We start from the raw sequence: 26,767 nt of genomic DNA, 5'->3' as shown, positions 1-26,767 counted from the left end.
CCTACTGAGATCCTTATCTCCCAAGGCAAATATCTCAAGTCTTACTGCTGCTCTTCCACCCAATCTGCAAGTTCAAGGGCTGGATTTACTCTTTCAAGCCCATGAGGGAAGAATTCAAATGGCACCAGAACCCCTCTGCCCCACTTTACCCTAATGAGTTCAAACAAATGCTCACTCACCCCTCTTCTGCATAAAGACGAAGAGGTCATCCAGGAACTCTTTGCGTTCAGGGTCACTATCCAGTTCATAGAGCTGGGGGGAAAAACAGAAATGAAGGCACAATCCACAGTGAGACAGGAAATAAATAACATTAGCTTTTTCCAGTGAGTGATCTGATGTTTGTACTAGCAAGGGGAATGAAAGGCAGTCACAGGCAAAGAGGCAAAACAGGGACTGACTCCTAAGAAACCTGGTGGACAAGGCTGCAGTGATACTTTGAGGCCCCTCTTTAAGCCTTCTCTTGCTCAGTCTCTCTGTCACTCTTACAAGAAGAGACTGGCACCCTGAAGCGAACAGGATTCAGCTCAGTTAACAGTACTGCTGCAGAGAGAAAGGGGGAAAAAAACCCCATTAAAGACAAGGTAGAAAGATGAGATAAACAAGAGGAATGCAACAACAGTTCAGGGCAGATTAGTGGTTCAGACCTTTGAGACACCAGGGAGGTAAACTTCTCTTCAGCTTCTCATAGTCTTATGACTCCCTCCTTCAGAGATTGTCACATAAGTGACAAACTACAAGTCCCCTGAAAGAGGAGATGAAAGGATAGAGCTTTCCTGTAACTACTAATGCCTCACAGGAAAGGCTCCTTTAAAATGAATAAAAAATGCCTTGAAAAATATCAGAAACCATCCTGGAACCAATTTGCTGAAGAAATCATTCTACCAAAGGGCTTAAAACCCCAAGTATTTAAAACTAAGTTCCACAGGCAGCTTATTCCAAAGGAAAGGCACTGCATGCTAGCATTAGCCACTGATTTTTCTAAAGGGGTAGGTACACCTCTTATAACACCCTCTTGAACAGAAAAATCTAATTTTCACCTATCAAGAATCTTGTGAGGCAACAAAGTGACGGACTGAAAGGGCTGAAATCAGTCTCTCACTGAGATACAGGAGAATATAGAACAAGACAGAAGACAGTGCTGGACACAAAGCAGAATTCAATTCCTCTCTCATTTGCATTGAGGAAGAATCCTGCAACACTCCAGGGAATTTACTGCTGGTTCTGGCTACTCTTATGGAGCAGCTCAACAGAAAAGCAAAGATTCATTGGGAAATACATATTTCAGGCACTCTGTAGGTGCTGCTAACTGATTGGTATTCATCTAGTCCAAAAGAAGAGGGGCTTTTGGGGCTCATTTCCTGTGAAGCTCTGTGCATTCTCACAGAGTGAGCTCTGGGAAGAAAACACACCAGTGTATTTGCTGAGCAATTAGTTGCCCCCATTGAGAAAGAGACAGCTTGGTTTCAAATGAATTCCTCCGACTGATGTGACACACAGATGCAACATTCAGATCCACAACCACAGTGCTAATCAGGTTCAAGGAAAGAAAGACTCTTCTCCCAGCTAGAGAAAGTACTGACTAAGTTTTTAAATGTCAAAAGTCTGGTTATGAAGTCTTAGTTTAAACCAACCCACCGAGAAAAGGTAACAAGGTTGTCCAATAAATTGGCACATTAGTAGGCAGAGGGCTACAGGACAAAGCAGTTTCCTTACAAATTTGCTACAGAGGTATAGCAAGGACTTTGTTGTCACCCTCTGTCACAGATCAGGGGAAGAATTCCCCAAAGTTTCCCCTTCCTCAAAATCCCGACTAACAGACTGACCTTGGCAAAGTCTCGTGAAATTTCTCTTCCTCGGCATCCATCACCTTCATCGCTCCAGCTCACGTTGCCATTCTAGGGAGAGAGAAAGATGGAAGGGTGAAAGGATGGCCCAGGAAAGTCTTTGTGGACAATTCCAGAAAGCTTGCAAATGTGCCATTTTTTTTGGCACAAACACATACAAAAAGCAGCTGCTGGCTTAGAATAAAAAGACTAGAAAGATGGAGACATTTGTGCATTTGTTATAGTGCATTTTCCTGGGATCTCTGATGCTCGGTTCAAAATGAGAAGTGGGATTTTACCTTCCAGGCAACTACTGAAGGCAGGGGAAGTTTTTCAGCACTTTCTTGCAGAAATGTACCTCGAAAAAGTTGTCTGATGCCAAGGAAAACCATTCTAGAGGAAAGTTCTCAACACCTCCACTAGCTGACTTCCTCCGTCTGCTAAACAGAAGTATGCCAACCACCCCATAGTAGGTGCTTTGCTGTAAGGAGGCCCAACACCTAAACAGAGAGATGTTGCTCTCCATGTCCATCTTTTAACCAAACACATATCTTCAAGTCCCCAGTGAAAGGTGCAGGTGTTACCCAGGCATCCTTTCTCTTCACCAGGTGACGCTGAACACACTTTGAAAGGCCCTTCTGTCCTCTCCCTGCTTGCTTACAAACCCAAGACCAGAGTATGCTGAAGAAAGAGGGAAATAATCTCACTGGAAAGCTTCTTGCCGACCCAGGACCCTTACTCCTGGAAGCTACTGGATGTGGATTTTCCCCACAGAAATGGAAAGCTCAGCTTTGCTGGATTAAGGTTTATTCTTCTTAGGCCTTAAAAGGATTACTCTAGTTAGGCCTATTCTGCTTGGTAAATCATCAGCCTGAAATGATCACCAGGGCTGGAAACCAGCAGGGACAGGCAGCCTCCAACTGTACAGCAGGACCAAGACAAGTAGAATGATCCTGAAATATATTCAAACGTCTTTAAACCATAAAATTCACAAAGCTCCAGAACAGAAAGTGCTCCAGAGCCACTCAAAGAAAGAGAACAATTAAATCCACCTGGCAAGGTAGGTTGGCCCACCCTGTCATGATAAACACGCAGTACCCTAACGCATATAAAAGTACTGAAGATGGGAAGAGGTTTCAGCACAAAAAAAAGAGATAAGCCTGTGAATTAGAGAGGCGGTCTAATATCTGAAATCTTGGGAGTCATCTGGTTGTGACACGTACATTGAATTAGAAAGATGAATAGCTCTTGTCAAGGCCAGGCAAAGCTACATTTCTCCCTTTAAAAAACATTGCAGTGAGCTGCCCTAATGCCTGCTGATTTAGTTTGAGCCAGTAATTCCTGCTGGAAAGTCAATTATCCAGTGAGTCCCATCAACTGAAAGATATTTAATGGGGGATTATTGCCACTTCTGTTATGTCAGCTGTTTATTACAGCAGATCAATTCCCAGGCCTCTCCAATAAGCAATCTGAGGACTGGTTTTGTTCACAGGAGGATTCATCTGGATGTCCTTTGCAGGCAGATATTAAAAACATGGGGTTTTTGCTAATTACAGTAACATCCAGCTGCTCCTAAAACCCCACTGATTGTTAACTCAGATCAACAAACCTATGCCAACAGAGACAGTCTCTTCACAAAGCCTATCTTTCCCATCCCCAGCTTTACAGACTGAGGCCAAAGTGATTTGTAGAGGGCTGAGCTGCTCTCTTCCCAAGTTTGTATTGGTTAGAAATCCAGAGGGCAAAATTGCTTGTGGTGTCAAACTGGGTGCTGCAAGCAGCAAGCCACTTGCTTTCATAGAGAACTCAGGTCATGCTGAGAGCTTATTCCACTACATTTGAGGATGGGGACAGGAAAGAGATGAAGGCTTAAAAGAGACAATTCTCTGCAGCCAGTGGGCTTGAACTTGGTAATATTTCCAGGAACAAAACTTTCCATGGGATAAAAGCCTCTTCAAAGTTCTTTTACTTACTCCATTCAAAGAAAAAGTGTAATTACAAAAGAGTGACAAGATTAAGGTTCCATAGAGAGGATAAGAAGAATATGCATACATTTTCCACCTACATCTTATACTCGCCTCCTCATACACTCAAGAGCACCAAAGTAATGCTTCCTCCACACCTCACTAGTGAAAAGGAGCTTAAAGCTAACTGAAGCCATCAGTGTTTTGCTATATGCCCAGAAGATTGGCAGATGTATATCACCTGGTACAGGGAGCCATCTGAGGTGAGAGGCAGGGACAGCATTAGCATTTCCTCCCACAATAGCTGGAAAGATTTAAAGCCAGCTACCACTCCCCATGTTAAGCTATTAGAAGAGATAAGGAGAGTGCTTCTCCTGTAAATCAGCCAGGGTGCAGTGAGATGACATGTTGGCCACAGAAACACGAGGACAGAGCACAAGTTTGTTTTGGGTAGTGGGGTTAGGAAAGTCTCAGGCTAGCATGAAACATCGGCTCAGCAGCTGGGGAATAAAGCCGTATTTATTCAGAGAACAGAGTTCAAGCACTGCCAGGCACATTCCCAGGCCCCAGCTTTGATCTTGAGGGACCATTCTGTTCACCCAAACCTTTGGGCCCATGACGAGGCTACAACCAGAGATACTAAATATTGGCAGCAGTCGCAGTGGCAACCAGAGCATAACTGGAATAGGTAAATCAGCAAAGAACCCCACAAAGCTGGTGAAGCAAGAGGTGCTCCATATGCAGAATAAACTACATTTTGCACAGCAAGAGAGCTCAGCAGCAGCTTTGGTATCAAGCTTCCTTTTCATTCCTCCTTGAAAAACAAAGTTACCCTATGCTGAGAAGCCCTCCTCCATATAAACAGCAGGAACCTAAGAAATCAATATATCCTCACAAGTCATTAAAAGACCTTTGTATAAGTCAGGTAATTGTAGCAGGAAGGAAAAACAACACTGTTCAGAGAGGCAGGTCATTCTCTGGGTAGGAGTCCTGCCTCTCCCCCCACTCATTTTTATCAAGGGAATTTGCTGATGTTTGACAAACAGCCCTTGCCTTAGCATGGGCAAGAATTTATCTGGTTTCTTGCAAAAATAGGTGTAACAGGCTGTCCTTGAGCCCCTGATGCAAAGCCTGAGTGGGAAGGCAGAGGTGTTGGGAAGGGCTGGCCATCTTCCTGGGTTGCTGTCACAGTCAGGGAGCCTTCCTCATGTTGCAGGTACACCTCAGAGGCCATCGGAGCCCCTCCAGTCCCCTCCTCTCTGAGAGGCTGCAGGCTTGGCTTCAGAAGCAATTATATCTGGAGCTATTTTAGGATTACTCCCTAACCACCTGGAATATCTTATTAGAGGGAAGCTCAGATGTCCAGAGCAATTTTGGTTTCCAATCCCACATTCAGAAGGCAGAGTTAACCCTGAATTGCCAAGCAGACAGAAAAAGAGATGACAAATGTTTTCTTGCTTTGTCCAGCCCATGCTTTTGGAGACAAAAACCTTCCAAACAAGCAGCCTCAACTTTTCCCTGCAGAATCTCCCAAATATTACTGTCTCACCAGTCTGTCTCTCCCAGAAACTGGAGAATTAATCCAGACTCTGTACTCATAGAATGATAGAATAGTAGGGGTTGGAAGGGACCTTTAGAGATCATCTAGTCCAACCCCCCTGCACAGCAAGTCCACCTAGATCAGGTCGCATAGGGATATGTCCAGGCAGGTCTTGAAGACCTCCAAGGAAGGAGACCCCATAACCCCTCTGGGCAGCCTGTGCCAGGGCTCCCTCAACCCTCATATTGAAATAGGGTTTTTTCTTAAATATAAGTGGAACTTTTTGTGTTCCAGCTTCATCCCATTACCCCATGACCTGTTGCTAGATACTATAGAAAAAAGGGATGTCCCAACCTCCTGACACCCACCCTTTAGATATTTGAAAATGTTAATAAGATCTCCCCTCAGTCTCCTCTTCTCCAGACTAAACAGCCCCAGTTCCTGCAGCCTTTCCTTGTATGAAAGATGTTCCAGTCCCCTGATCATCTTGCTGGCCCTGCACTGGACTCTCCAGAAGTTCTCTGTCCCTCTTGAGCTGAGGAGCCCAGAACTGGACACAGGACTCCAGATGAGGCCTCACCGGGGCAGAGTAGAGGGGGAGAAGAATCTCCCTTGACCTGCTGGCCACACTCTTCTTGATGCATCCCAGGATGCCATTGGCCTTCTTAGCCATGAGGGCACATTGCTGGCTCATGTTTAACTTATTATCAACCAGCACTCCCAGGTCTCTCTCTGCAGAGCTGCTCTTCAGCAGTTCGACCCCCAGCCTGTGCTGGTGCATGGGGTTGTTCCTTCCCAGCTGCAGGACTCTGCACTTGTCCTTGTTGAATCTCATGAGGTTCCTCTCTGTCCAACTCTCCAGCTGGTCGAGATCCTGCTGAACGGCAGCACAGCCTTCTGGGGAATCAGCCAGTCCTCCCAGTTTGGTGCCATCAGTGAGCTTGCTGAGGGTACACTCTGTCCTCTCATCCAGGTGGTTGATGAAGATGTTGAACAAGACTGGCCCCAGAACCGATCCCTGTGGAACTCCACTGGCCACAGGCCTCCAACTCAACTCTGTGCCATTCTGTGCCATACTCAATAATTAAAAAAAACAAAAACCTAAAAACAACTATTAAGACAAATCAAACAGCACCTCATGGTCTCATTTTTCAGTTGTGCCCGTACAAATTGGTGTGCAAACAGGGCCATGGATGAGGAACTGGAAACACTCCTTTTCCAGGTCATTCCCTTCTCACCCCAGTTTCATACAGGTGTTTGAGAGGGCTCAGATAAAGCCCAAAGTTGCATGCAAATGGAAAACTCTGAACTGGAGAGAACCCACTAAAGCTTTAATACGTAAAAGAAAAGAGAGAAAAAAAACCCTGCTGGCATGAAACTCTAAATCCTTCTGCTCCTCCCTAGTGCAGACCTGCTGTTTTAGGCAGAGGTTTTATGCCAGAAATCTGCTGAAATACCACTTAGAGACAAGGCTAAACATTGCAGTGAAAAAGAAAGCCCCTCCCCTACCCCATGGGTTAACCAAAAGCACCGAGTCAATGAAAAGGTACAGGGGCAGCAATTTTGGGATTATCAGAGAATCCACAGAAATTCCTTTTGTGGGTAGAGTTAAGCCTTAGGAAGTGAAACAGATGCTATTATACAGAAAACTGTTGTACTACAAAACACTGATAAGATCAGGACTACTGCCCTGAGCTGCAAGTTCTCAAGCATGGAAAACCAAGTTATAATTACTGCATGCACAAGCTGCCTGGTAAAGCTCTGCTGAAATCAGAATAAACCCTTCCCAGGCTTACTAATAACAGAGCTCAATTCAGTAACGACAAGCTTCAAAGATGGGTTTTGAAAACATTTTAGTGATTTCAGGAATGGGGAAGGAAAGGAAAAGAACAGACTAAAGTTAACAGATTAATTATCCTTTTTCATTAGGTTTCTTTGATGTGTTCCCATGACCTAGCAACTGCAGCACCAATGCAATTCTTTGCAAAACAGGAATCTACTTCCTCATCCTTAAGGAAAAGTTGGGCTCTTTGTGAATGACTCCTATTCACAAATACTCAGAGGAATTAACTAAAACGTAAAGTGACAAGGTTTGTTCCATGGCTGTGGGAATAGAAATTCTCACTGCTACATGAGAGCATCTCAGATTTACCCTGAAGTGAGAAAAGCACAAGTGTAAGAATACAACACGTTTGAGCTCTTTCCACCTACCACTCTGAGAGTCAGCTAAAGGAGACAAGCTGCAGCTACTCCAAAAGATAAATTTAGCACCCTAACAAGTCCTAAAATGAGATGTATCTTCCCCAGGATACAAATGAGCCCCTCAATCTGCTCCTTTGTTCTGCCTCTAGATATAGCGCAGTGGCTCCAATATAGAGTAACCTTGATGAAGCCCACAGGATTGCCTTGAGATGAAGGCCTGGGAGAATTCTCAGATGCCTAATACAAGTTATTTGTAAGCTGCTGCTACCTGCAGTCATTAACACTGGAAGACTCCCAGTTCTCCTCTCCCACACATTGGTTGGTATACTAAACAAAAAGGTGACTTTGTTGCTCCAGCCAGTGCTGCTGCCCTTAAAGTTACATATCAGCATGAATAAGTTTGCTGCTATGGCAGAAGCTGAATGTCACAGTGATGCTGACTTCACCAAAACAAACCTAAACTAGGAATTCCAAGACAAGTAGCAATTGGCAACTTAAGAATTAAAACTCATCCTTATGGAAAATGGCTTTCAGTAAAAGACAACCCAAATATCTAACATCAGATGCTAATGACGAGCTCTCCTCCTACCAAAACAGAAGAAGAAAAACACCCAGTGACCCACACAAGGAATTAAAAATCCAACCCTTGGATTGAGCCTTGCATAGATTAAATAACTAGGAGGCAAAAAATGCACCATGTGAAATGCAACCTTTTTTTATTCCTGGGACCTTTACCCCTTCTGGATTAATGGGTATCTCCTGAGCAATACCTCAATACACACATCTCTTGAGGCACATACTTAAGGTTATGGAATCTCAGCCACTCATTCCTAGACCCTAGAGCAAAAGCAAAGTAATTATTTTAAGCTGACTTATCTTAATAAATACCATGACCTTTGTAAAAGTTTAGGTCAGGATTTTCAGGAGTGACTGGTGATTTCTGAGAATCTAACATGAGACATCCCCCACAACCAGCCCACAAATCATTCTCTCCAAGGGCGACAGCTTCTTTATGGAGACTTACCTTGCTGCATTTAAGAAGGCATTAAGTGTCAGCTGATGTCTGAAAACCTTAGCTTTAATTTTACATTCGCTCATTCGCCCAAGGAATGTGTGTACTAACGTGCATGCTGCAGTGACAGCCTGAGAAAACTGCTCACACTAGTGCTGCACACCAGCCTCGAGTGGCTGAAGAGCCAGCAAAGCCAGCAGTCGTGGCCCTGCCTTTCCTCCCCAGCTCTCCCTGGTAACCAGAGCCATCATCAAGCAATGCGAGAACCCATGGGACTGGGACCCACACCCAAACAGCAGTTAAAAGCAACATTTTCACCCATGGAATTAAAAATTCATTTTTCTTCAAAGACAGGCAGCCCACAACGCCCTTTTTGAGGAGGGCTGCGAGAGTCTTCAGCTGTCAAAGCCGTGATAGATTTGCAGGGCATTCGAGCAAATCTGAGGAGCGAGTGAGCTGAGCACACTCCCCTGGCTCTTCTTTTGGGACTGCACCTCCCTGACAAGCAACTCCACTCCCTTGTTTTGTGCTGACAGGGTTCCCTCCGCCCCTGTGTCATAAGCTGAGCCAGCTCTTTTGTCTGCTGCCTTGTTCTACAATTATTTACTTGGCTGTCCGGGACTGAACAGAAATGGGGCTTCATCTTGCTGGTTGTTTCCATCTTTCTGTCACCTTCATGCCACATACCTTCCAGACAGTCTTAGCCTTACACTTTCAAGACACATTCTTATGCAAGGGCGTCACTTTCAGAACAATCTACACTTGAAAGACGAAATACAAATGATTTTTCCCCCCTCTTCCGCAAGCACCAGCCATTACACATACCACAAACACTCCCAGAGCAGAGCTAGCTGGCAGCACTGTATACTGACTGGTTATTAGCCTCCATCTCAACAGAAGCTAAAAAAAGACAAGTTCATGAATCATTTTGAAAAAACTGGGAGAATGCAGGCATTTTTGCATTTGATCCTGGTTTTTTTTCTGCCTAACATAACCATGTTAGACAAAGACAAAAAGAAAACTCAATATCTTTAAAATATGCCTTGCAATTAAAAATGCTAAGCCAGGCTTGAATTGAGGCAGCATATTACCACTGAGCACACAGAATAAGGTGGACTGATCACAGTTGCACACGTTTCTCCCCGTTTGCCGTCATGCCAGCCAACAGTTCTTGTCTGCCCCCTCCCTCTCTGATCTTTTCTACCCAGCTGCCCCCCAGCTCTGAACTGCTATAGTGCAGTTAAATTTTTACTCCCTGGTATGCATACTCCACTGGTGAATGCAAACAAGTTGATTTGCAATATTTACCCTACTCAAGGTGAATATACTGCACCAGCATCACTAATATTGGGCACTTCAAGGTGGCCTTTAGAGCATGCAGTGGCACCTTAAAGCATCACTTGCTGGTATGGCTGCGCTGCCTTGCTGGCACAGAGTCCAATTCCATCTTCAATGACAGTACCAGAAGACTGTATTTTAGGACATGTGAACATTGCCATATCTTCCCACCATCCCATTTCCCTGATATTCCTTTTTAATCCATGTCTTAATTTGGAGACCCTGAATTTCTCCAGTTCCTTTACCATCCACACTGTCAGCAGTGAAACAGATCACAAACACAGCAGCAAGAGGTTTTTCTTTTTGTTTTGCTTCCTGGTGAAGCTTTGTGCGCTTTGCCTTCCAGATCATAAAACTTGCCTAAAATTAAGACTAAGTTGCAACCTACTACACTTGATTACTGCTGAAATGGGCCAGAGTAACTGGATGGGTATGAGCGTACAGTATGCCAACTGTAAAACAGAGGGGTTTTTTTGCTATTCCACATCAGCTAAGACCATGTCTGGCTTGCTTATGGTCACTTGTCTTCCCAGAACAGGGCAAATGAGCTAGGAATCAAGCCTATTAATTCAGTAAGATTCACGGGACTCTCACAAGAGAAGCAAATATTGGAAAGAAGCACAAGCCCTACTCCTTAGCACCAGCCAAGCTAGAAATAAAAATAGCCAAAGTCTAATACTAAGTTTATTGGGGCTTATTTAGAAAGTGATCACTCTAACACCAGAGTCCTGTATACTATTTTTCACCCAGAGACCCAAAAGAGGAAGTTTTTGCCAGTTGCTCCAATCCAGTAAATTCTGAAGCAATTTCTCTAGCAACCATCCCCTGACTGACATACCTAATTTCCCTACAACAGCTTAAGTAACTCTTTTTCTCAACCCAACCCTTCTTGGGAAGCAAGTGTAGAGAAAACACAACAGCAACTTGTTGCCTGGTGCATCCTGTGCACCAAGGCTGCTTTTGCAAGCATGCTGCACCAGTGTTAAAAATGCCCTTCATCTGGTAACTTAGAGGAGTTCCTGTCACAAGCATTAGTGCAGAAACACCAATAGTTTTTGCAGTACAGTTTTGTAGGAGCAGCTGGGTAGAAACCTACAGGCAACACTAAACAGAACACAAGAAGAAATAAAGCTTGCTGAGCTTTAGCAGTTCTTCCTCAAACTGCTGCCTGTGACAGCATAAACCAAACCATCTCCTGCATGCAGACACACCTGTGCCTGGCCCTGAGTGCCCACAGCAAACTTTCTCACAGCTGTGGTTCACCAGCCAACATGGAGCAGCTCCAGCATTTTTATTTTCATAGGGTTTGCAGGAAGGAAGAATTGCTCTGGCTTCATCTATAAAAGGTTTCTGAGCTAAAAGAGCTCTATCTGAAGCAAAATCAAACCCTCCTCACATTCAGGCTAACATCTGTAGAAAAGGACAATTAAGTCCAACTTCTTTTTTTCTTTAAACTGTGCAGTTCTTTGGATCAATTTCTACACGTATAAATGCTGTAAATGTCTCCAAAAGTCTGCTCACATGAGCTCTGAAACATCAACTTAAAAGAGAAGATTTCTTGATCCTCTGGCATTTATCTACAAGGAGTAGTAATTCTTCATTCAAACACAGAATTAACTTCTACCAAAAGCTAGCTTCTTCCTTCCCACACATGAAATACAAAGTGGCTCTGCTTACTCACAGGATGAGTGGCAGGACACACACTCTTCCCTGCCAGTTCACGACACCAACCAGAAATACAGACAAAGTCCCATTCCAAAGGGATTATAGATATTGTATGTGAAAGAACTCATTAGCAGGCAAGTGTCTGCCCCACAAATGAACATAACACCAACCTGGTCCATTCTGAATGGCAGAACGATAAACAAGCCAAAGATCAAACCTCTGCCTCCTCACAGAGGTTCTGACAGACTGGGGTTTCTAGATCATTATATCATTTCTATACCACTAGCTGGAAATCCTAATCTGTAAAGTGAATCTAATTCTTGTGCAATGTCTTTATGAAATAAATGTGGAAGAGTACACCATGGGGGCATTGCTCTGTACTCACATGGCTCTTGCACTGTTCCCAAAGCAACTGCAAGCAGCCAGGGCTTTCAAAGGAACACTGGGCTACAGAAACTCTCTGTCTGACTGAGTAGTGTCATTCTTACAAGGCAGTAACATTGACACTGACCTGTTTGAGCTGCTCGTCCAACCGCCAGTTCTGGCGTCCAGAGGGGGAACTGGAATACAGTTGCTTAGTAGTGTCTTTACCCTGTTCTTCTTTGCCCTGTGGTCCCCGCTGATGTCCTGAAGCTGGAAGAGGATTAGAGGTAGAGGCCACTGTTTGGTTGTGGTGGGCAACTTTGGGAGCATGAAAATATTTCAGAGCAGAGCAGGTTCCTTTTCCAGTCACATCGGTGCCATCCTCAAGCTCAACACCTTCCAAACCCCCTTCTTCTTCTTCCTCCTCCTCCTCCTCTTCTTCCTCCTCTTCATCCTCTTCTTCCTCTTCTGGCTCTGAATTCATGCTGCTCTGATCAAAAGCCCGTGTAGCTCCAGCTGCAGGTGGGCCTCTGGCCAAAGGACCAACAGTGGAGCCTCCCGAAGCTCTACCAGATGTGGCTGCTAGGACAGCCTGCTGCACGGCCAGCTGCTGGGTGTAGAGCAGCTGGGCTTCCCTCATCTGCCTCTGCTGTCTCTCCCTGGAATCCATCTGCAGAGGCGCCTGCTGCTTCTGCTGCTGCTTCTGCAGCTGCTCAACCACAGCTTCCAGCTTCATCCCGCAGTTTGCATGGCTGGGAAAAGAAGGGGGAGTTTTTGACTTTATCTGGCAGGGTTCAAGCCCCGACCTTGGGAGACTGGCAGAATCTGAAAGATAGACAAATATTTGTCTGTATGAATATAAAATGCTTTCATCTTTTCCCCAGGAAGAGGATAAATAGTGTGCAAAGCCAATACTCTTTCCTGTGCAGGAGACCGTGAAACAATCAGCTTCATGTTTAACAGCCTCAGGCTCAAACTTGCATTCAATTTTCAGACTGTTTAATTGTATTTTCAAGCTGAACACATTTGCTATAACCTTGGTTTCATACACCCTTAAGACAGCATCTGAAATGCCTTTGTCCATAGTGCCAGTTGGTTTTTGTCAGAATCCTTCCACGCTTCCTATATAATTACTTTTGAAATGTTAGGTTTGACATCCAGTGTTTGGGGCTACCTTAAAAGGAGATAGCTAGGATGATAAGCTTGACCATATTTCTATCAAAGAACAGGCAGGCATTTATCACACACCAGTTATCTCCAGATTCTTTTACGCTTTCATTACTAAATTCTTTACATTTGACACATCTTTTTTAACAACTCCATTTAGCCATTGTTTACCACATTTAGTAAAGCAAAGCACAGCTAGCCTCTGCTTCCCAGAGTTGCCAGCACATCTCAAGCCCTCTTTGATTTTCCCAGACGAAAGACCTGAGAGCTTTCCTTGCTCTCCACTTCGACCTGCAGCAAGCCCATGCTGAGCCAGCACAAGCCTCCTCAGCAAAGAGCAACAGAACAGGAACAGAATGCAATAGGAAACACAGCACTGATCTACAGTAAATCCTAGAAAGGCAACCTTGAATCAGTGTAATCAGCACACGTGTTTTAGACTTTGTGCCATAAGCTGGATCTGCTGACAAAGACACTCCTCAGCTATTTTTTTTAATGTAAAAAGATGCTTAAATGGATCTCACTTACTGCCCGTCAAGGTTCATTGATATCAAAACACAGTCAGCTTAGAGAAACAAAGGAAAGGCCAACTACAAACAAGCTACAGAGTCTCTTGGCCACCTCCCACCACACTGTTTACAACCAGCACCATGCTATTCAAGCCATTTAGTTGAAAAAAGAGACTATTTTGCTAATACACATTTTCCAAACGGACACAGTTCTGTTCTAAACCAACAAATAGCCTACCAGATACCAGTTTGAAAGACAACTTCCAGCATTCTTAAGGCAACTCCAAGTCCTCTCCCAAGGTGGTCAGACTGCATCTCTCACATGAAGTGCCTAACTTGTTTTTTCCTCTACAAACTCTCTAAGTAACAGCCCATCACCAAAATGAAAAGCCTGGCCCGTGTGTTTGCATTTTTATCTAGCAGGCAGCAGCACAGCTTTAGCTTGCAAATGAAACAATATAAAGTGGATTACTGGTTTGAATGTCAGGAGCAATAATGCATTACCTGGCAGCTGAAAAGAGTCTTAGACTCCCTTGGAAAGCACAGTATACCATCTGGCCTAGCTCCATGCGCGCACACACACAGTCCTCCAGTAAAGGAACAATGAATTGGTGTGGGTGTTGCAACAAGCAACTCTAAACCAAGCTAGAGAACCTCCAGCCCACACCTCGCTGGATATTGTTGCACCTGAGGCAGGGTGAGGTGTCACCTCTCCTGCCTGGGGGATATTGGGCAGGGCATGCAGCTCGTACACACCCCGGGTATCTTCACGATAATAAATGACCTGATACTGGGTTAACATGCCGAGCAAACACACCTCAGGTGCAGCAACACCCTGGTATGCGGCACTCTCGTGCTTCCCAGAGTTCAGGTACAATGGCGTGACAGGTTACGGCAGGATCGACGCAAAGGTTTGCAGCAGAGCATCCAAAATGATGGATTTTGTACACAGCAAACGCCCTCAGCCAGTATCGAGGTTATTGTGGAGGCAAACAGCTTTAAGGTGAGTTTTAAGTCATAGAGGAGACATGCTGCTCACAGTAAATAATTAAGTCACACTATCAGGAAAGAGTTTAAGGTAACAACTGTAACTAGACTAACGCCTTTACACCATTCCAGGTTTTAGTACCCATTTTACCCTTTGGCAAGGGGATTTGCTCACTATTTGTGTCTCTCCCAAGGCAGCGAGAGGATTCGGTTTAACCTCCAGGTCCTCACCCACCGCCTTTGTGTGGCTTTCAATCCCTGGGAGAGCACTTTAATTAAACAGCCCCTTGATTGGAACTTGTAACTTGCAACTAGCTGCGGCTGCAGGGTAAGCGGGCAGGCGCCAGCCTCCGCGCCAAACACCGCTCGAAAAGAGGAAGATTTAACAGAGCTCTCCCGGGGTGGGAAATCAACGCCATCAGTGCCCGGTTTTACCAGAACCCTCCCATGCCCCACAACCACCAATAAACCAACGATCCCCTTCGAAGGGACCTACCCGGGGAAGAGCGATTGTGCCGGGCGGCCAGCCCCGCTCCCTCGGCCCCCACACCGGTACCTCCGCCCAAGCAGCCGGTGAGCTCCAGCCCAGTCTCACCCCGCCCCCGCTTCGGTACTGGCCGCCGGCGCAGGCCTCGGCAGCGCCCCCTCTCCATTCCCCAGGCAGCGCCTCCTCCCCTCCTCAGCTCCCGGACCCCCCCCTCCCGCCGGGGCGGCGAAGGAGGCCGTTACCTGCGGCGGGCCCCGGAGCGGGTGGCGGCGGGCCCGTGCGCGGCGGCCTCGGCTCCGCCCGCGCCAAGCCTCGTTCCGGCCCCCTCCCGCCTTCCCCGCGCCGCCCCTCCTCAGCCCGGCCGGAAACGGGGCGGCGGGGGCGGGGCCCGGCGGCGGAAGCGCCCGCCCTACTTCCGGGTACGGCCCCGGCAAAGCTGTCAGCCCAGCCCCGGAAACAGCTTGGAAGGAAAAAGGGCGGCGCTCCCTGAGCCAATTAAATAGCAAAGCGCCGGGCGGCTTCCGCTTCCGGGAGGATAAAGTGTCGCGCGCGGGCAGCGGTGGGTAGTCAGTGTGGCGGCGCTGCGGCGGGGTGAGCGGGGAGCGCGCGCGGTAGCGCCGAGGCGGCGGCTGCTCCGGGCTGGCCGCACGGGCCTTCGGGACAGGGACGAGGGTCTCCGGATCACTTTCCCTGTCCTTTGGGGCCCTGGGAGGGGCGGGGGGGAGCGTCTCATGGTGGGGCTTTTCTTTGTTCCCTCAGATCGGGGGCAGGCAAGGCTGGAGTGGGGGGTTCCTCGGGTCTCTGCAGGGGATGGGAAGGGAGGGCCTGTCCTTGGTTCTTCTTAGGGGCTGCGTGTACGTGCGTCTGTTATGGGGGAGTAAGTAGTGATTATGATTCCCTGGTGTCTTCCCTCTTTGTGCCCTGAGGGCTCTGTGGGGTAAGCTTTTCTTACTCCCTTTCACTTCAGTGTTCTCAATGTAACTCCTCAGTATTCTCACTCATGTTGGAGGTCTCAGCACTGCTGCTGAGGTTCCTTAGTGTATGAGATCCTTTCAGGTGCATAGTGCATGGGGGCATGTGTCAGGGCTCTTTGATGTTGCTGCTGCATTCACTTTGTGGAGGGACTCTGTGACATCTCTGTGTCCCTGCTCACTTTAGGCCTGGTCAGCATGGCGGATGACGAGATTGCTGCCCTTGTGGTGGACAATGGCTCTGGCATGTGCAAGGCGGGCTTTGCAGGGGATGATGCCCCCCGTGCTGTGTTTCCCTCCATTGTGGGACGTCCCCGGCATCAGGGAGTCATGGTGGGCATGGGGCAGAAGGACAGCTATGTGGGGGATGAGGCCCAGAGCAAGAGGGGCATCCTCACCCTGAAGTACCCCATTGAGCATGGCATCGTCACCAACTGGGATGACATGGAAAAAATCTGGCACCACACCTTCTACAATGAGCTGCGTGTTGCTCCCGAGGAGCACCCCGTCCTGCTCACTGAGGCCCCTCTGAATCCCAAGGCCAACCGGGAGAAGATGACCCAGATCATGTTTGAGACCTTCAACACCCCAGCTATGTATGTAGCCATCCAGGCTGTGCTGTCACTCTACGCCTCTGGCCGCACCACGGGCATTGTGATGGACTCCGGGGATGGTGTCACCCACACCGTGCCCATCTACGAGGGCTACGCGCTGCCCCATGCCATCCTGCGCCTCGACCTGGCCGGCCGCGACCTCACCGACTACCTCATGAAGATCCTCACGGAGCGAGGCTACAGCTTCACCACCACGGCCGAGAGGGAGATCGTGCGGGACATCAAGGAGAAGCTCTGCTATGTTGCTCTGGACTTTGAGCAGGAGATGGCCACAGCTGCCTCCTCCTCGTCCCTGGAGAAGAGCTATGAGCTGCCAGATGGGCAGGTGATCACCATCGGGAACGAGCGTTTCCGGTGCCCTGAGGCCATCTTCCAGCCCTCATTCCTGGGCATGGAGTCCTGCGGCATCCACGAGACCACCTTTAACTCCATCATGAAGTGTGATGTGGACATCAGGAAGGACCTGTACGCCAACACTGTGCTGTCGGGCGGTACTACCATGTACCCTGGCATCGCTGACAGGATGCAGAAGGAAATCACGGCCCTGGCACCCAGCACCATGAAGATCAAGATCATTGCCCCGCCAGAGCGTAAATACTCGGTGTGGATCGGCGGCTCCATCCTGGCTTCTCTCTCCACCTTCCAGCAGATGTGGATCAGCAAGCAGGAGTACGATGAGTCTGGCCCCTCCATCGTCCATCGCAAGTGCTTCTAGAGGGACTGCTGGCAGTCACCTGTGGGGTCAGCCTCCTGGCTGTGTTGGACCACCCTTGTTCCACTGTTTGAGATTGCACCTCTTAACACTTTTGTTGGGATACTAAGTAGTGCCCTGTGCATTTTAATGGACCATTAGGCTGTAGTTCTGCTGTGGCTGGCTAGCTGCTCCTTGTGGCTCAGAGGTAGACAGAGGGTCATTCACTTTTCCTGTCACACTAATGGAATGACACTAAAGTTAGGCTTGTCACTTTTAGGTTTGTCACAGCTGACTCCTTTTGTAGGAAAACAAATAAACTTCTTAGGTTTGAAAACTAATAGAGATTGCTTTGCTTTCTTTTGGGATGGGCTCTGGATTTTGCTACTAAAGCATTATTTCACAGTACTTTTTTTTTTTTTTACTCAGACTTGTAGTTGCCTCCTTAAAGCTTAGCAGACAGAATTGGGGTAAAAGCTCTACAAATTGTGCCCCAGCACCATTTAAAGCTGCCTCTAGCAGTGCAGACCATTTTAAGAACTGTTAGTGAGGAAAACTTGAGTGGAATGTGACTCTTGCAGCCCTTCTGTACTTTCATGGTAACTTGGCTTTTTTTAGAACACAAACAGCTCTTCTTGTCAGAAAAAGCTGGCTCCTTGGCACAAGTTGTGGTGACTGGAGGAGTCGTGGTCTCTCCTTTTTTGGGAGAAAGTGACAAGATGAAGCAGCAAATAGTGCTGGAACTTGCTCAGCCAGGGGAAATTGATCCCTCGTCTCTGGGAGTGTTTATCTCCAGGAGGCTTTTCCATGGGAAAGGGTGGCACCTGCTTAATTAAGAGTCATTAATCGAAAGGCAGCCGAGGCCCTGTCAGCTGTTGCGAAGGGGCGTGTGTTTGGTGCCGTTCCGCCGGGCTTCCGCCGGGCTTCTGCCGGGCTTCTGCCCTGCCGGTGCCCTGTCGCCCGGCAGCGGTGTGTGCGGCCCTGGCTGCCGCGGGGCCGTGCCGGGCCGTGCTGCGCCGGGCCGGGCCGCGGGACGGCGCGCGCTCCCGCCGCATTGAAACGCGCAGCCGCCTGCCGATTGGCTCGTCCCGCCCGGGCGTGCCGGGCCCAGCCAATGGGCGGCTCCCGGGCTGGCGTCACGCCCCGCCCCTGCGGCGGACTCGGTTTCCCAGGGCGCAGCGCGCAGCCGGGCCGCGGTTCCGTGTCCGCGCAGGAGCGCAGCGGGTGCTGCTGCCGCCCCTCGCTGGGCGCCCGCGGGGCCCCTGTGTGCAGCCCCCTCTCTCTGCTTCGTCGTCTCAGTGGCGGGAAACGGTACTTTCCGGGGCTGGAGAGTGGCCCCAGGGGTGCGCTCGCCGGGAGAACCGGGCCGGGCCTTGCTCATGGCTTCTCCCTCGGCTGCGTGCTGAGGCTGGCAGAGGCCTTCCTTGCAGCTAGACATATGGCTTAAGACTGAGGTAGGAACCTGCGAAGCGTGGCTGCGTGTCGGTCCGGCCTCCGGCTAGCATCTCACGTGCTTCCCAGAAAGGGCGAGGCCTGGGCATTTGTAAGGCGTGTGGTTAACTGAGAGTCTCACCAGGGTTTGTTTTCCTGCCTTTGCAGAGCTCTGTGGGTCTGGGTTCAGTGAGAAGGCCGACATGTCACTGTCGGAGTGGCACATTGCAGTGAAGCTGGCTGATCAGCCCCTGGCTCCCAAATCCATCCTGCGTTTGCCAGAGACAGAACTGGGAGAATGCCCGCTCGGGGGGTGCAGCATCTCCTACCTCAAGCAGCTCATCACTGGCAAACTGCAGGAGTCTGTCCCAGACCCTGAGCTCATCGGTAGGTGACGGTGTGGGTCCTGACAGAGTCCTACCATGTGGGGCCACCCTCTTCCTCTCCTTGTGGTGACTGGGACACAAACATACTTCTGTTGGTGGTGATGGGCTGGTGGAAAAACTTAGCACAACCTGATGGCACAGTATGGGGACTCAAAGCATACTCCAGAGACTCTTCTACACTGTGATGATCTTAGTACTTTGTGATTTGGATCCCTTGTTCTGTGTTTGCTTGGGAACACAGTGCTCCTGCGGTGTTGGTGCCCTTGTTAAGAAATCTTTTGGCTTGTGAACACTAATGTGGCATTGTCAGATCTCCTAGGAGAACTGTGAGAGAGGTCAGCTTTTCTAAAGTAGATGGCAAGATCACCTTCTGTGGATTTCTGCTGCATAATATCCCCGTGTTACCGTTCCTCTGCTGCTGACCAGATGAAGCAGCAACATGTGGAGTAATAACCCCCAGGCATTCCTCACTTAAACACACAGGCCCTTTCCCAGTGTGCTGTAAATGTTTATCTTTAGGTGTTTCTGTGTTCTAGATCTGATCTACTGTGGCCGTAAGCTGAGGGATGACCAGACACTTGATTTTTATGGCATCCAGTCTGGCTCCACCGTTCATGTCCTGCGCAAGTCCTGGCCTGAGCCCGATCAGAAGCCAGGTGAGGGAGGAGGTGGAGCAGGTTACTGCTTAGATCTCCTCAAGATGTGTCTGGTGTGGGTATCCTGTGACTGAGGAACAGTTTCTCTTGTGGTTTTCTTCTGGGAGGCTGATGTGGGGTATGGAGGAGGAATTGCTCGATACGTGTGTATGGGATTTCTCCACCTCTAACAGCAGCAAATGAGTGTTATGTTTTCTTGCTGATGGAAGAGTTAAGGAATGAGCTATGTGATGAGTGAATATCCTTCCCTTAACTGACTCACTAATTTTAGGGTGGTGCCAGAGAATGGGGAACAAAGTGACTGGTTACTCTACTCAAGGGATAAGCAGGCTTGTTTGTGTTTCTAGTCAGCCTGACTGTAGAAAAAGATGGGTTAGCTTAGAGCTGTTACTTTAATACAGGTCCCTTTGTACATATAGGACATATACATCTATATATATTTTTATATGTGTGAGAGTGAAGTTACTTGTTAGGCTGTGGTAACTGTACCAAGACAGTACCCTTCCTCTCTGGCTTAGCTGAATGCATGGGCATTGAAGAAGCACCACTACTGTTGCTGCTTGGAAATCACAGTGGCATGTGAAATGGCCAGTAAAGCTGAATGTGGGTGAAGTATGTTTTGTGCTGTTGTTTTTCCTCCCTCAGAGCCTGTGGATAAGGTGGCAGCAGTACGGGAGTTCCGGGTCCTTCATACTGCCCTGCACAGCAGTCCTGCCTACAGAGATGCAGTGAGTGGGGCTTCATACTGTGCCGTCTGGGTGTCTTTTGTCTGTCTTCTCTCTGTGAAGAGAGTTCCACCGTACAGCCTCGTTGTGGGATGTTGCTGATGGCTCTTATTTCTGTGGCAGGTCTTCAAAATGCTGGGGAACAAGGAGTCACTGGATCAAATCATTGTAGCTACTCCTGGCCTCAGCAGTGACCCCGTTGCTTTGGGTAAGTCCACATGTGAGCCAGAGGATCTGAGGAAAGGCAAAGACAGTCGGTCTGTGTATAATTCCTAGTACAGGGAAGGGATAGTTCCCCACCTCTGGAGAAAGTGCCTTTTCAGTCCCTTTGTGGAGTGTAAGAGTCAGCGCCTGCTCAAGTGTCAGAACCATGCTCCTGTAGTACTGTTTGGGGATGGCTTCAAAAGGCTTAGGGAATATGGAGCACAGAGGAGAGCAGTGGAGATGGATGCTTTCTCCCTGCTGCAAAGTGATACAAAAATGTTCATTAATGCTTCTTCTGGCCTGGGATGTTATTAGCCTTTTTGGTATGTTGCTGTGAGGCAGGTGGAATGTGGGACAAAGTCACAAGCTGATGGCTGTGAGTTGAGGGCCAGATTTGGTCCTGCCCTTGAGGTGAAGCTGTACTGCAGCACAGCCTATGGGACCTCCTGCAAAAGCTCCATCCCCTGGGTGTGTGACTGTGATCAAGAGTCTCTCCAGGAACACGTACAAGGCTTCAGAAAGAACAATAATAGGGTATTTATGGTGTCTGCTAGTGACTCAGTTCCTGAAAAACAATCAATTCTTTTGGTTTTTCCCACGTCTCTTGTTTGACTGGCTCCTGTTGTTTGTATCCTGCCTCTTACTCATCATGTTTCCTGATCCCTCCCAGGAGTCCTACAGGACAAGGACCTCTTTTCAGTGTTTGCAGACCCCAACATGCTGGACACGTAAGTTCACGTAAGCTGGTGCAGTGACTAAGTGATGCCTTTGTTGTATAGGCTACTTCATTCTGACTGGGAGAGGGGGTTCTGCTCCTGTCTGCCAGTACATGTGCACCAGCCCAGAGACCCTTCTTCCTCAGCAGCAGGAAAGAGAGAGATTATACTTGGATATGCATCTGCCTCTACTGTTTGATGAAACCCAGGATGTTTAAGCCATTGGCACCTCCAGATTGTGGGCTCAAACCTGTATGTGGTTACTCACAGTAGAGAGTTGTTCCTGTGAGAGTGGATGGGAGATGTGTACCATGGGAGGGTCGATGTGGGATCAGGAAGGAGCCCCAGCTTCTTTGGCTGTGTGGAGTAGTGTGGGGAGGTGTTTGTTGCTGGGCAGCCAAAGGCAATGTGGGGATGCCTGTGCCCTAAGTTCTTTGCTAGTGTTGAGCTGCTGGTTTCTTAGTTTCCCAGTGGACATTGTTCATTCTTCCTCTCTTTCTCCCCAGGCTAATTCCAGCTCACCCTGCACTTGTGAATGCCATTGTGCTTGTTCTGCACTCAGTGGCTGGCAGCACCCCGCTCCCAGCCCCAGAGCCATCCTCCCGAGGCATGTCCTCTGGCTCCTATCGGGACATGCCAGGTATGTGCAGCCACATGGAGGGGTTGGGGAAACTGCAGAATGTGTGCTGTACCAACACAGTCCTCCCCAGGCTGGAAGGAAAAGAAATTGGGGTTCCCAAGCTAGAAACATGCACTGTGGTTTGATAGATTTTTGTACTGTGTCGTACTCATCTGGGGCACTTTCATCTTAGGGCCTCTCCCAACCAAACATGTATAGCGACCGCTGGTAACAGAATGCTCTGGCCTCTGTTTAGGGCAGAAGATGGGCCTAACCAGGTGTCGTGGTATGGCCCAGCCAGCACAGCAGCACCACGAAGGTCTCTTGCTCGCTGCCCCCATTCACCCCCACCCTCATTAGGATGGCAGAGGCCCCAGCAAAATGGGAGTAAAAAGATAAGCAAGGTTGTTGTGGATTGAGACAAGGGCAGGGGGAGCTCGCTGCCAACTACAGTTCCCGGCAAAACAGACTCCAGTACTCGACTTAGAGAGGAAAGCAGGAAAGTTTATTCTACAAGAAACAGAACAGAATAAAAGCAAAAAGGGAGTAGGATGATGAGAAAATTACACCCAGCACTTTAAGATCTCCCTCCCCCATCCCTCCTTTCTTCCCGGGCCTAGCTCACTGCTCCCAATATCTCTACCTCCTCTCCCTTCAACAGCTCAGAGGGGCAGGGAGTGGGGGATGTGGTCAGTCTCTCACAGATGGGCTCTGCTGCTTCTGTCTGCTCAGATGAGGATGACTCCTGGCATTCTTCCCCTGCTCCAACACGGGGTCCCTCCCGTGGGACACAGTCCTTAACGAACTTCTCTGCTGTGGGTTGTTCCCAACAGCCACAGCTTCTGCCGATACAGGGTCCCTCACACGGGACACAGCCCTTGGTGAACATCTCTGGTGTGGATTCTTTGGCCCGGTTGCAGTTTCTGCAGTTACAGGGTCCCTCTCTCAGGACAAGGCCTCTTCTGGGCATAAGTTTAATGAGCTGCTCTGTCGTGGGTTCCTCCCCACAGTTATAGCTGTGGATATTGGGTCCCTTCCTCAGGACACGGCCTGCTCCAGCCATAGTGACTGTCCCTGGCTCGGGGCCTTTAATGAAGTGAATCGCTGCCCCTGGTCTGGGGTCAGCTTTATCAAAATGAGTCTCTGCCCCTAATACGGGCTCATTATTAAAACGAGTTTCTACTGCTGATGCAGGACCTTTAAAGAAACGAAAATCTCAGCTTCACCAGTCCTCTCCATAGAATGCAGGGGAGTCTCTACTCCAGCACACCTCCTCCTCTCTTTCCTCACTGACCTTGGAGTCAGCATGGTTGTTTCTCTCACTATTCCTACTCCTTGCACCACCACCAGCCAGAAGAAGAAGTGACAGAAGATGGAAGAAGCAGGAAGAGGATGGAGGAAGAAGCCTCCTCTTCCAGCTTCTTCTTAAAAAGTAATCTTGGAGGTGTCTGATTTGCTCAGCCCCAGCAGTGGGTCTGGCTCGGAGCTGGGGAGAGTTTCAAGCAACTACTTAACGAAAGCCATCTTTACAGCCCCTTCCCCCTTACCAGAAACAGCTGTCATGTCAAACCATGACAACAGGCTCCCACTGACCTTCTGCACATGAGCTTGCTGATGCTGTCTTAACCAGCAGGTTAGCTGGGGCTGAGCCTGGCTGGGTGGCCAAGAACTCTGTAGGATTCTCATCTGGCACCTAATTCCTGCCAGCACCCAGTTTTCTGCATCTGTTGGTTCTTTCTGTTGCAGGTGGCTTTCTGTTTGAAGGTCTCTCTGATGATGAAGATGACTTCCACCAGGTAAGTGGCTGGGTCAGGTGGAATGGCTGTTTGGGACTTAAAGGATGGATTTAAGTTTTCTCAGCATTGATTGTGACGTGCTCAAATGCTGTTCACTGTAGGAGTTTCTTGAGTGGTGAGGTAGGATCGCAACAGAAGAATTCAGAAGCACAACTTGGAACAGCACTTGTCCTCAGGTTAAATGCCTTGGTAGCCAAATGGATGCAGAGAACTGTGTGCAGTTGAGCATGACTGACAAATTGGGTGTGTTGGTGCCTGCCTTTCTTCTGCAACATAGGGAGGTTTTCCGCTCCAAAGGCCAAAGTATTTTGGAAGAGAAATTGCATCTTTAGGCCAAAAAAATGCCTGTCAACAGCTAATTGTTTCGTTACAGGCTAATAACACTTTGTCTTTAAGCTGATGGATGTTATACTAAAGGTTTGTTGCCAGTTTCTGCAACTTAGCAATAGCTGAGTTTGTGGAAAAAAGCACATCCCAATGTGACATGTTTATGTTTCAAAAGTTCTGCACTTGTGAGTTTCAAGCACTGCAGGAAAGATCTCTGGGAATGAGCCAGGTTTTACTGTGATGTGGACACGAACATGAGAGGTGGATTTTGATTTTCTCCCTCCACGCAGAGCACCAGATCCACACCGTCCAGCAGCATGTCTGGGTCTCGCCCGGCTTCCCTTGGCTACGCTGGGGCTGCTGGGCCCCGTCCCATCACCCAGAGCGAGCTGGCGACGGCGCTGGCACTGGCCAGCACCCCAGAGAGCAGCTCCCACACACCCACCCCTGGCACCCAGGTACAGTGGCAGCACAGCACCTGGGGACATGCTCCTGAGCCTTACAATAAGCTCCTGACCACGAGCCCCACTCAGGTCTCACAGCCCTTGCTGCTTTACCTTTTTGGGACTGAGCTCTCTTCTGTAGAGGCTTGAGGGGGCATGATGGTGGGGTGCTGGTTCCTGTGACAAGTGTTCTGATCCACGTCCAACTTACTTCTTCCTAGGGTCACTCCTCTGGGACCTCCCCAATGTCATCCAGTGTCCAGTCAGGAACACCCATCACCAATGACCTCTTCAGCCAGGCCTTACAGCATGCTCTACAGGCCTCAGGGCAGCCCAGCCTGCAGGTCAGTGTCACAGCCTCTTCCTCACGAGCCTGCCAAAGCATTGCAGGGTGGAGACAGTTCTTCCATCCACCTCCTGTGGCAGGGCATTAAGCTGAAAGGGTCATCACCAGAGAAGTGCTTCGTGCTGGAGGCGCAATAGACTGATGCTGAAGTACTGAGTGGAACGGTGGGATGGTGGATTGAGGGAGTTTGCAGCAAGACTTTGAGCTTTCAAGATCTGTTTGCATGCTTAGCATTACACCTGTGAACTAGAAGTGAGGGAATGCAGTGTGAAAGAGGGGGCTGTGGAGAAACTGTTTTATTTCTGCTTGGACTCTTGCACCTACATTTAGCTCCTTCTTTTTCTGTCTGTAGAGCCAGTGGCAACTACAGCTTCAGCAGCTGCGAGACATGGGCATACATGATGACGAGCTAAGTCTCCGAGCCCTGCAGGCCACTGGAGGGGACATTCAGGCTGCCCTGGAGCTCATCTTTGCTGGTGGGGCTCCCTAGCTTTTTGGGCAGGAGAGACAGGACTGATGAGTTGCACTTGAGGCACCTGTGACATTCCTTGGTATGGGGCTTGGCCCTGAAACTCTTCTCTGCACTGGAGTTCCTCTCTCCAGCACAAAGCAGTTGGGGTGGCTGCTTCTTTCCTTGCAAATGGGCAGAATGCTCCTGTTTGAGAGCACTGACCATGCTGAGGACCACTCCTCCAGCTCCAGATACCTCTCTCCAGCCTCATTTTTCTGGCCAACAGAGACAAGACCTCAGAACTTTGTGCAGCATGGTGAAAGAGGTGGCTCTGTGTTGGAGAGGATGGTTCTGCAGTCTTAGGTCTGTCAACACATTCTCCTGCCTGTCAACACATTCCTGCCCTCCTGACATGCCTCAGTCTGTCTTGTTTTGCTGTTGTGGTCCCTGTGTGTGTGACTCTATTAAATGGACTGTACTCACTTGCTCGTTGTTTGGGTCGTGATCTGTCCCAGGTTGTGTTCCAGATCTGCGAGGCAATGTGCTTGCATGAAAAAAGCTGGAGGAAACACTTGGCCTGATGCAAGAGGGCTGTTATTTCAGCAGAGGGCACTCCTCTTACAGAGCAGAGATGTATCTGTTGGAGAGCAGTGATTGGGGTGTAGCTGACCTGCACAGCCATCCTGCCACAAGTCAGGCCAATGCAAAATAAATGTTTGTGCTATAATGCTGATACTCTCCCAGAAGGTGCCACAGAGAAGCATCATGTCTCCCCCTTAGCAGAAACCTGTCCTCAGTTATGTTGGGTGAGGCTGGTAGACTCCTGCAAGCTGGCAAAAATGAAGGTACAGGTACAGGAGTTCATGGCCACCACAAGGTGACAGTAAAAAAAAAAAACAAGCACAAGGGTTTGAGGGAATTGTGAAGAGCATGAGGTGCTGGTAGAAGAATTACATTGCCTCTGACACAGGTTAGTCTGTTGGACAGTATTTCCAAAAGTGTTATGTAATCCTGAGTGTCACATCCGAGGGGCCTAGGACCTGAGCTGCAAAGACAATCACTGTTACAGTCAATGGGAGCTGAGAGAAGCCAGAACCAGAGCTGGGCCTGGCATCATTCCGATTGTACCATGGAGATTAACAAGGCATGAAAATGGGAGCTGCTCTGCCTGAAATGCCACCGTGTGTTACCAGGAAAGCTAAAAGCAGAAAACGCTCTCCCACCCTCAGGCTGCCTGTGCTCCCCTCTTAATTCTTCTTCAAGTGCTATGATCACTTGCTGATATGATCTTGGTTATTGCCCAGCAAATGCTGGATTGTTCTCTCCAGGGTAGC

The 26,767-nt window shown here is 48.7% G+C and overlaps 3 protein-coding genes across 8 annotated transcripts in view; 2 read left to right on the top strand and 1 right to left on the bottom strand.

Moving 5' to 3' along the window:
* ARID3B (AT-rich interaction domain 3B) overlaps positions 1–15,389 on the bottom strand; it is a 36,321-nt gene extending 20,932 nt beyond the window's left edge. For 3 of the 5 annotated variants that reach the window (XM_061998997.1, XM_061999000.1, XM_061999001.1), the window contains exons 1-4: positions 15,300–15,389; positions 12,056–12,732; positions 1,824–1,895; positions 180–252 (exon numbers count right to left, since the gene is read on the bottom strand). In XM_061998997.1, coding sequence (XP_061854981.1) covers positions 180–252; positions 1,824–1,895; positions 12,056–12,643 — 733 coding nt within the window. In that variant the 5' untranslated portion in view covers positions 12,644–12,732; positions 15,300–15,389. Of the gene's footprint in view, positions 1–179; positions 253–1,823; positions 1,896–12,055; positions 12,733–15,066; positions 15,115–15,299 lie in introns of those variants that run through there. The other 2 variants (XM_061998999.1, XM_061998998.1) reach the window with 2 other exon arrangements.
* A 131-nt stretch (positions 15,390–15,520) lies between these two features.
* Positions 15,521–17,674, top strand: LOC104552336 (actin, cytoplasmic type 5). Of its 2 annotated transcripts, none has more exons than XM_061999017.1 (2): positions 15,521–15,616; positions 16,216–17,674. In XM_061999017.1, the coding sequence occupies exon 2, from the start codon at positions 16,227–16,229 to the stop codon at positions 17,355–17,357; it is 1,131 nt and encodes a 376-aa protein (XP_061855001.1). In that variant the 5' UTR covers positions 15,521–15,616; positions 16,216–16,226; the 3' UTR covers positions 17,358–17,674. The 2 variants fall into 2 exon arrangements, with proteins under 2 accessions (XP_061855001.1, XP_061855000.1); XM_061999016.1 differs by having other exon boundaries at positions 15,577–15,648.
* An 826-nt stretch (positions 17,675–18,500) lies between these two features.
* UBL7 (ubiquitin like 7) lies at positions 18,501–25,918 on the top strand. Its single transcript, XM_062000200.1, has 11 exons — positions 18,501–18,787; positions 18,933–19,151; positions 19,687–19,806; positions 20,452–20,534; positions 20,655–20,739; positions 21,406–21,463; positions 21,958–22,091; positions 23,817–23,866; positions 24,484–24,651; positions 24,858–24,980; positions 25,335–25,918. The coding sequence occupies exons 2-11, from the start codon at positions 18,968–18,970 to the stop codon at positions 25,470–25,472; spliced, it is 1,143 nt and encodes a 380-aa protein (XP_061856184.1). The 5' UTR covers positions 18,501–18,787; positions 18,933–18,967; the 3' UTR covers positions 25,473–25,918.
* The last annotated feature ends 849 nt before the right edge of the window (positions 25,919–26,767 follow it).

The sequence above is a fragment of the Colius striatus genome, chromosome 7 (assembly GCF_028858725.1).
Source record: "Colius striatus isolate bColStr4 chromosome 7, bColStr4.1.hap1, whole genome shotgun sequence".
Lineage (NCBI taxonomy): Eukaryota > Metazoa > Chordata > Aves > Coliiformes > Coliidae > Colius > Colius striatus.
The sequence above is the reverse complement of the archived record's forward strand: the minus strand, read 5'-3'. Positions and strand labels throughout refer to the sequence as shown.

What these genes read in the sequence shown, in the direction of transcription:
- LOC104552336 (XM_061999017.1), top strand. Translation starts at nt 16,227, where the DNA reads ATGGCGGATGACGAGATTGCTGCCCTTGTGGTGGACAATGGCTCTGGC.
- UBL7 (XM_062000200.1), top strand. Translation starts at nt 18,968, where the DNA reads ATGTCACTGTCGGAGTGGCACATTGCAGTGAAGCTGGCTGATCAGCCC. An exon ending in CCCAGACCCTGAGCTCATCG is followed by an intron (nt 19,152 to 19,686) that starts GTAGGTGACGGT and finishes TCTGTGTTCTAG; the next exon opens with ATCTGATCTACTGTGGCCGT. An exon ending in CTCCTATCGGGACATGCCAG is followed by an intron (nt 22,092 to 23,816) that starts GTATGTGCAGCC and finishes TTTCTGTTGCAG; the next exon opens with GTGGCTTTCTGTTTGAAGGT.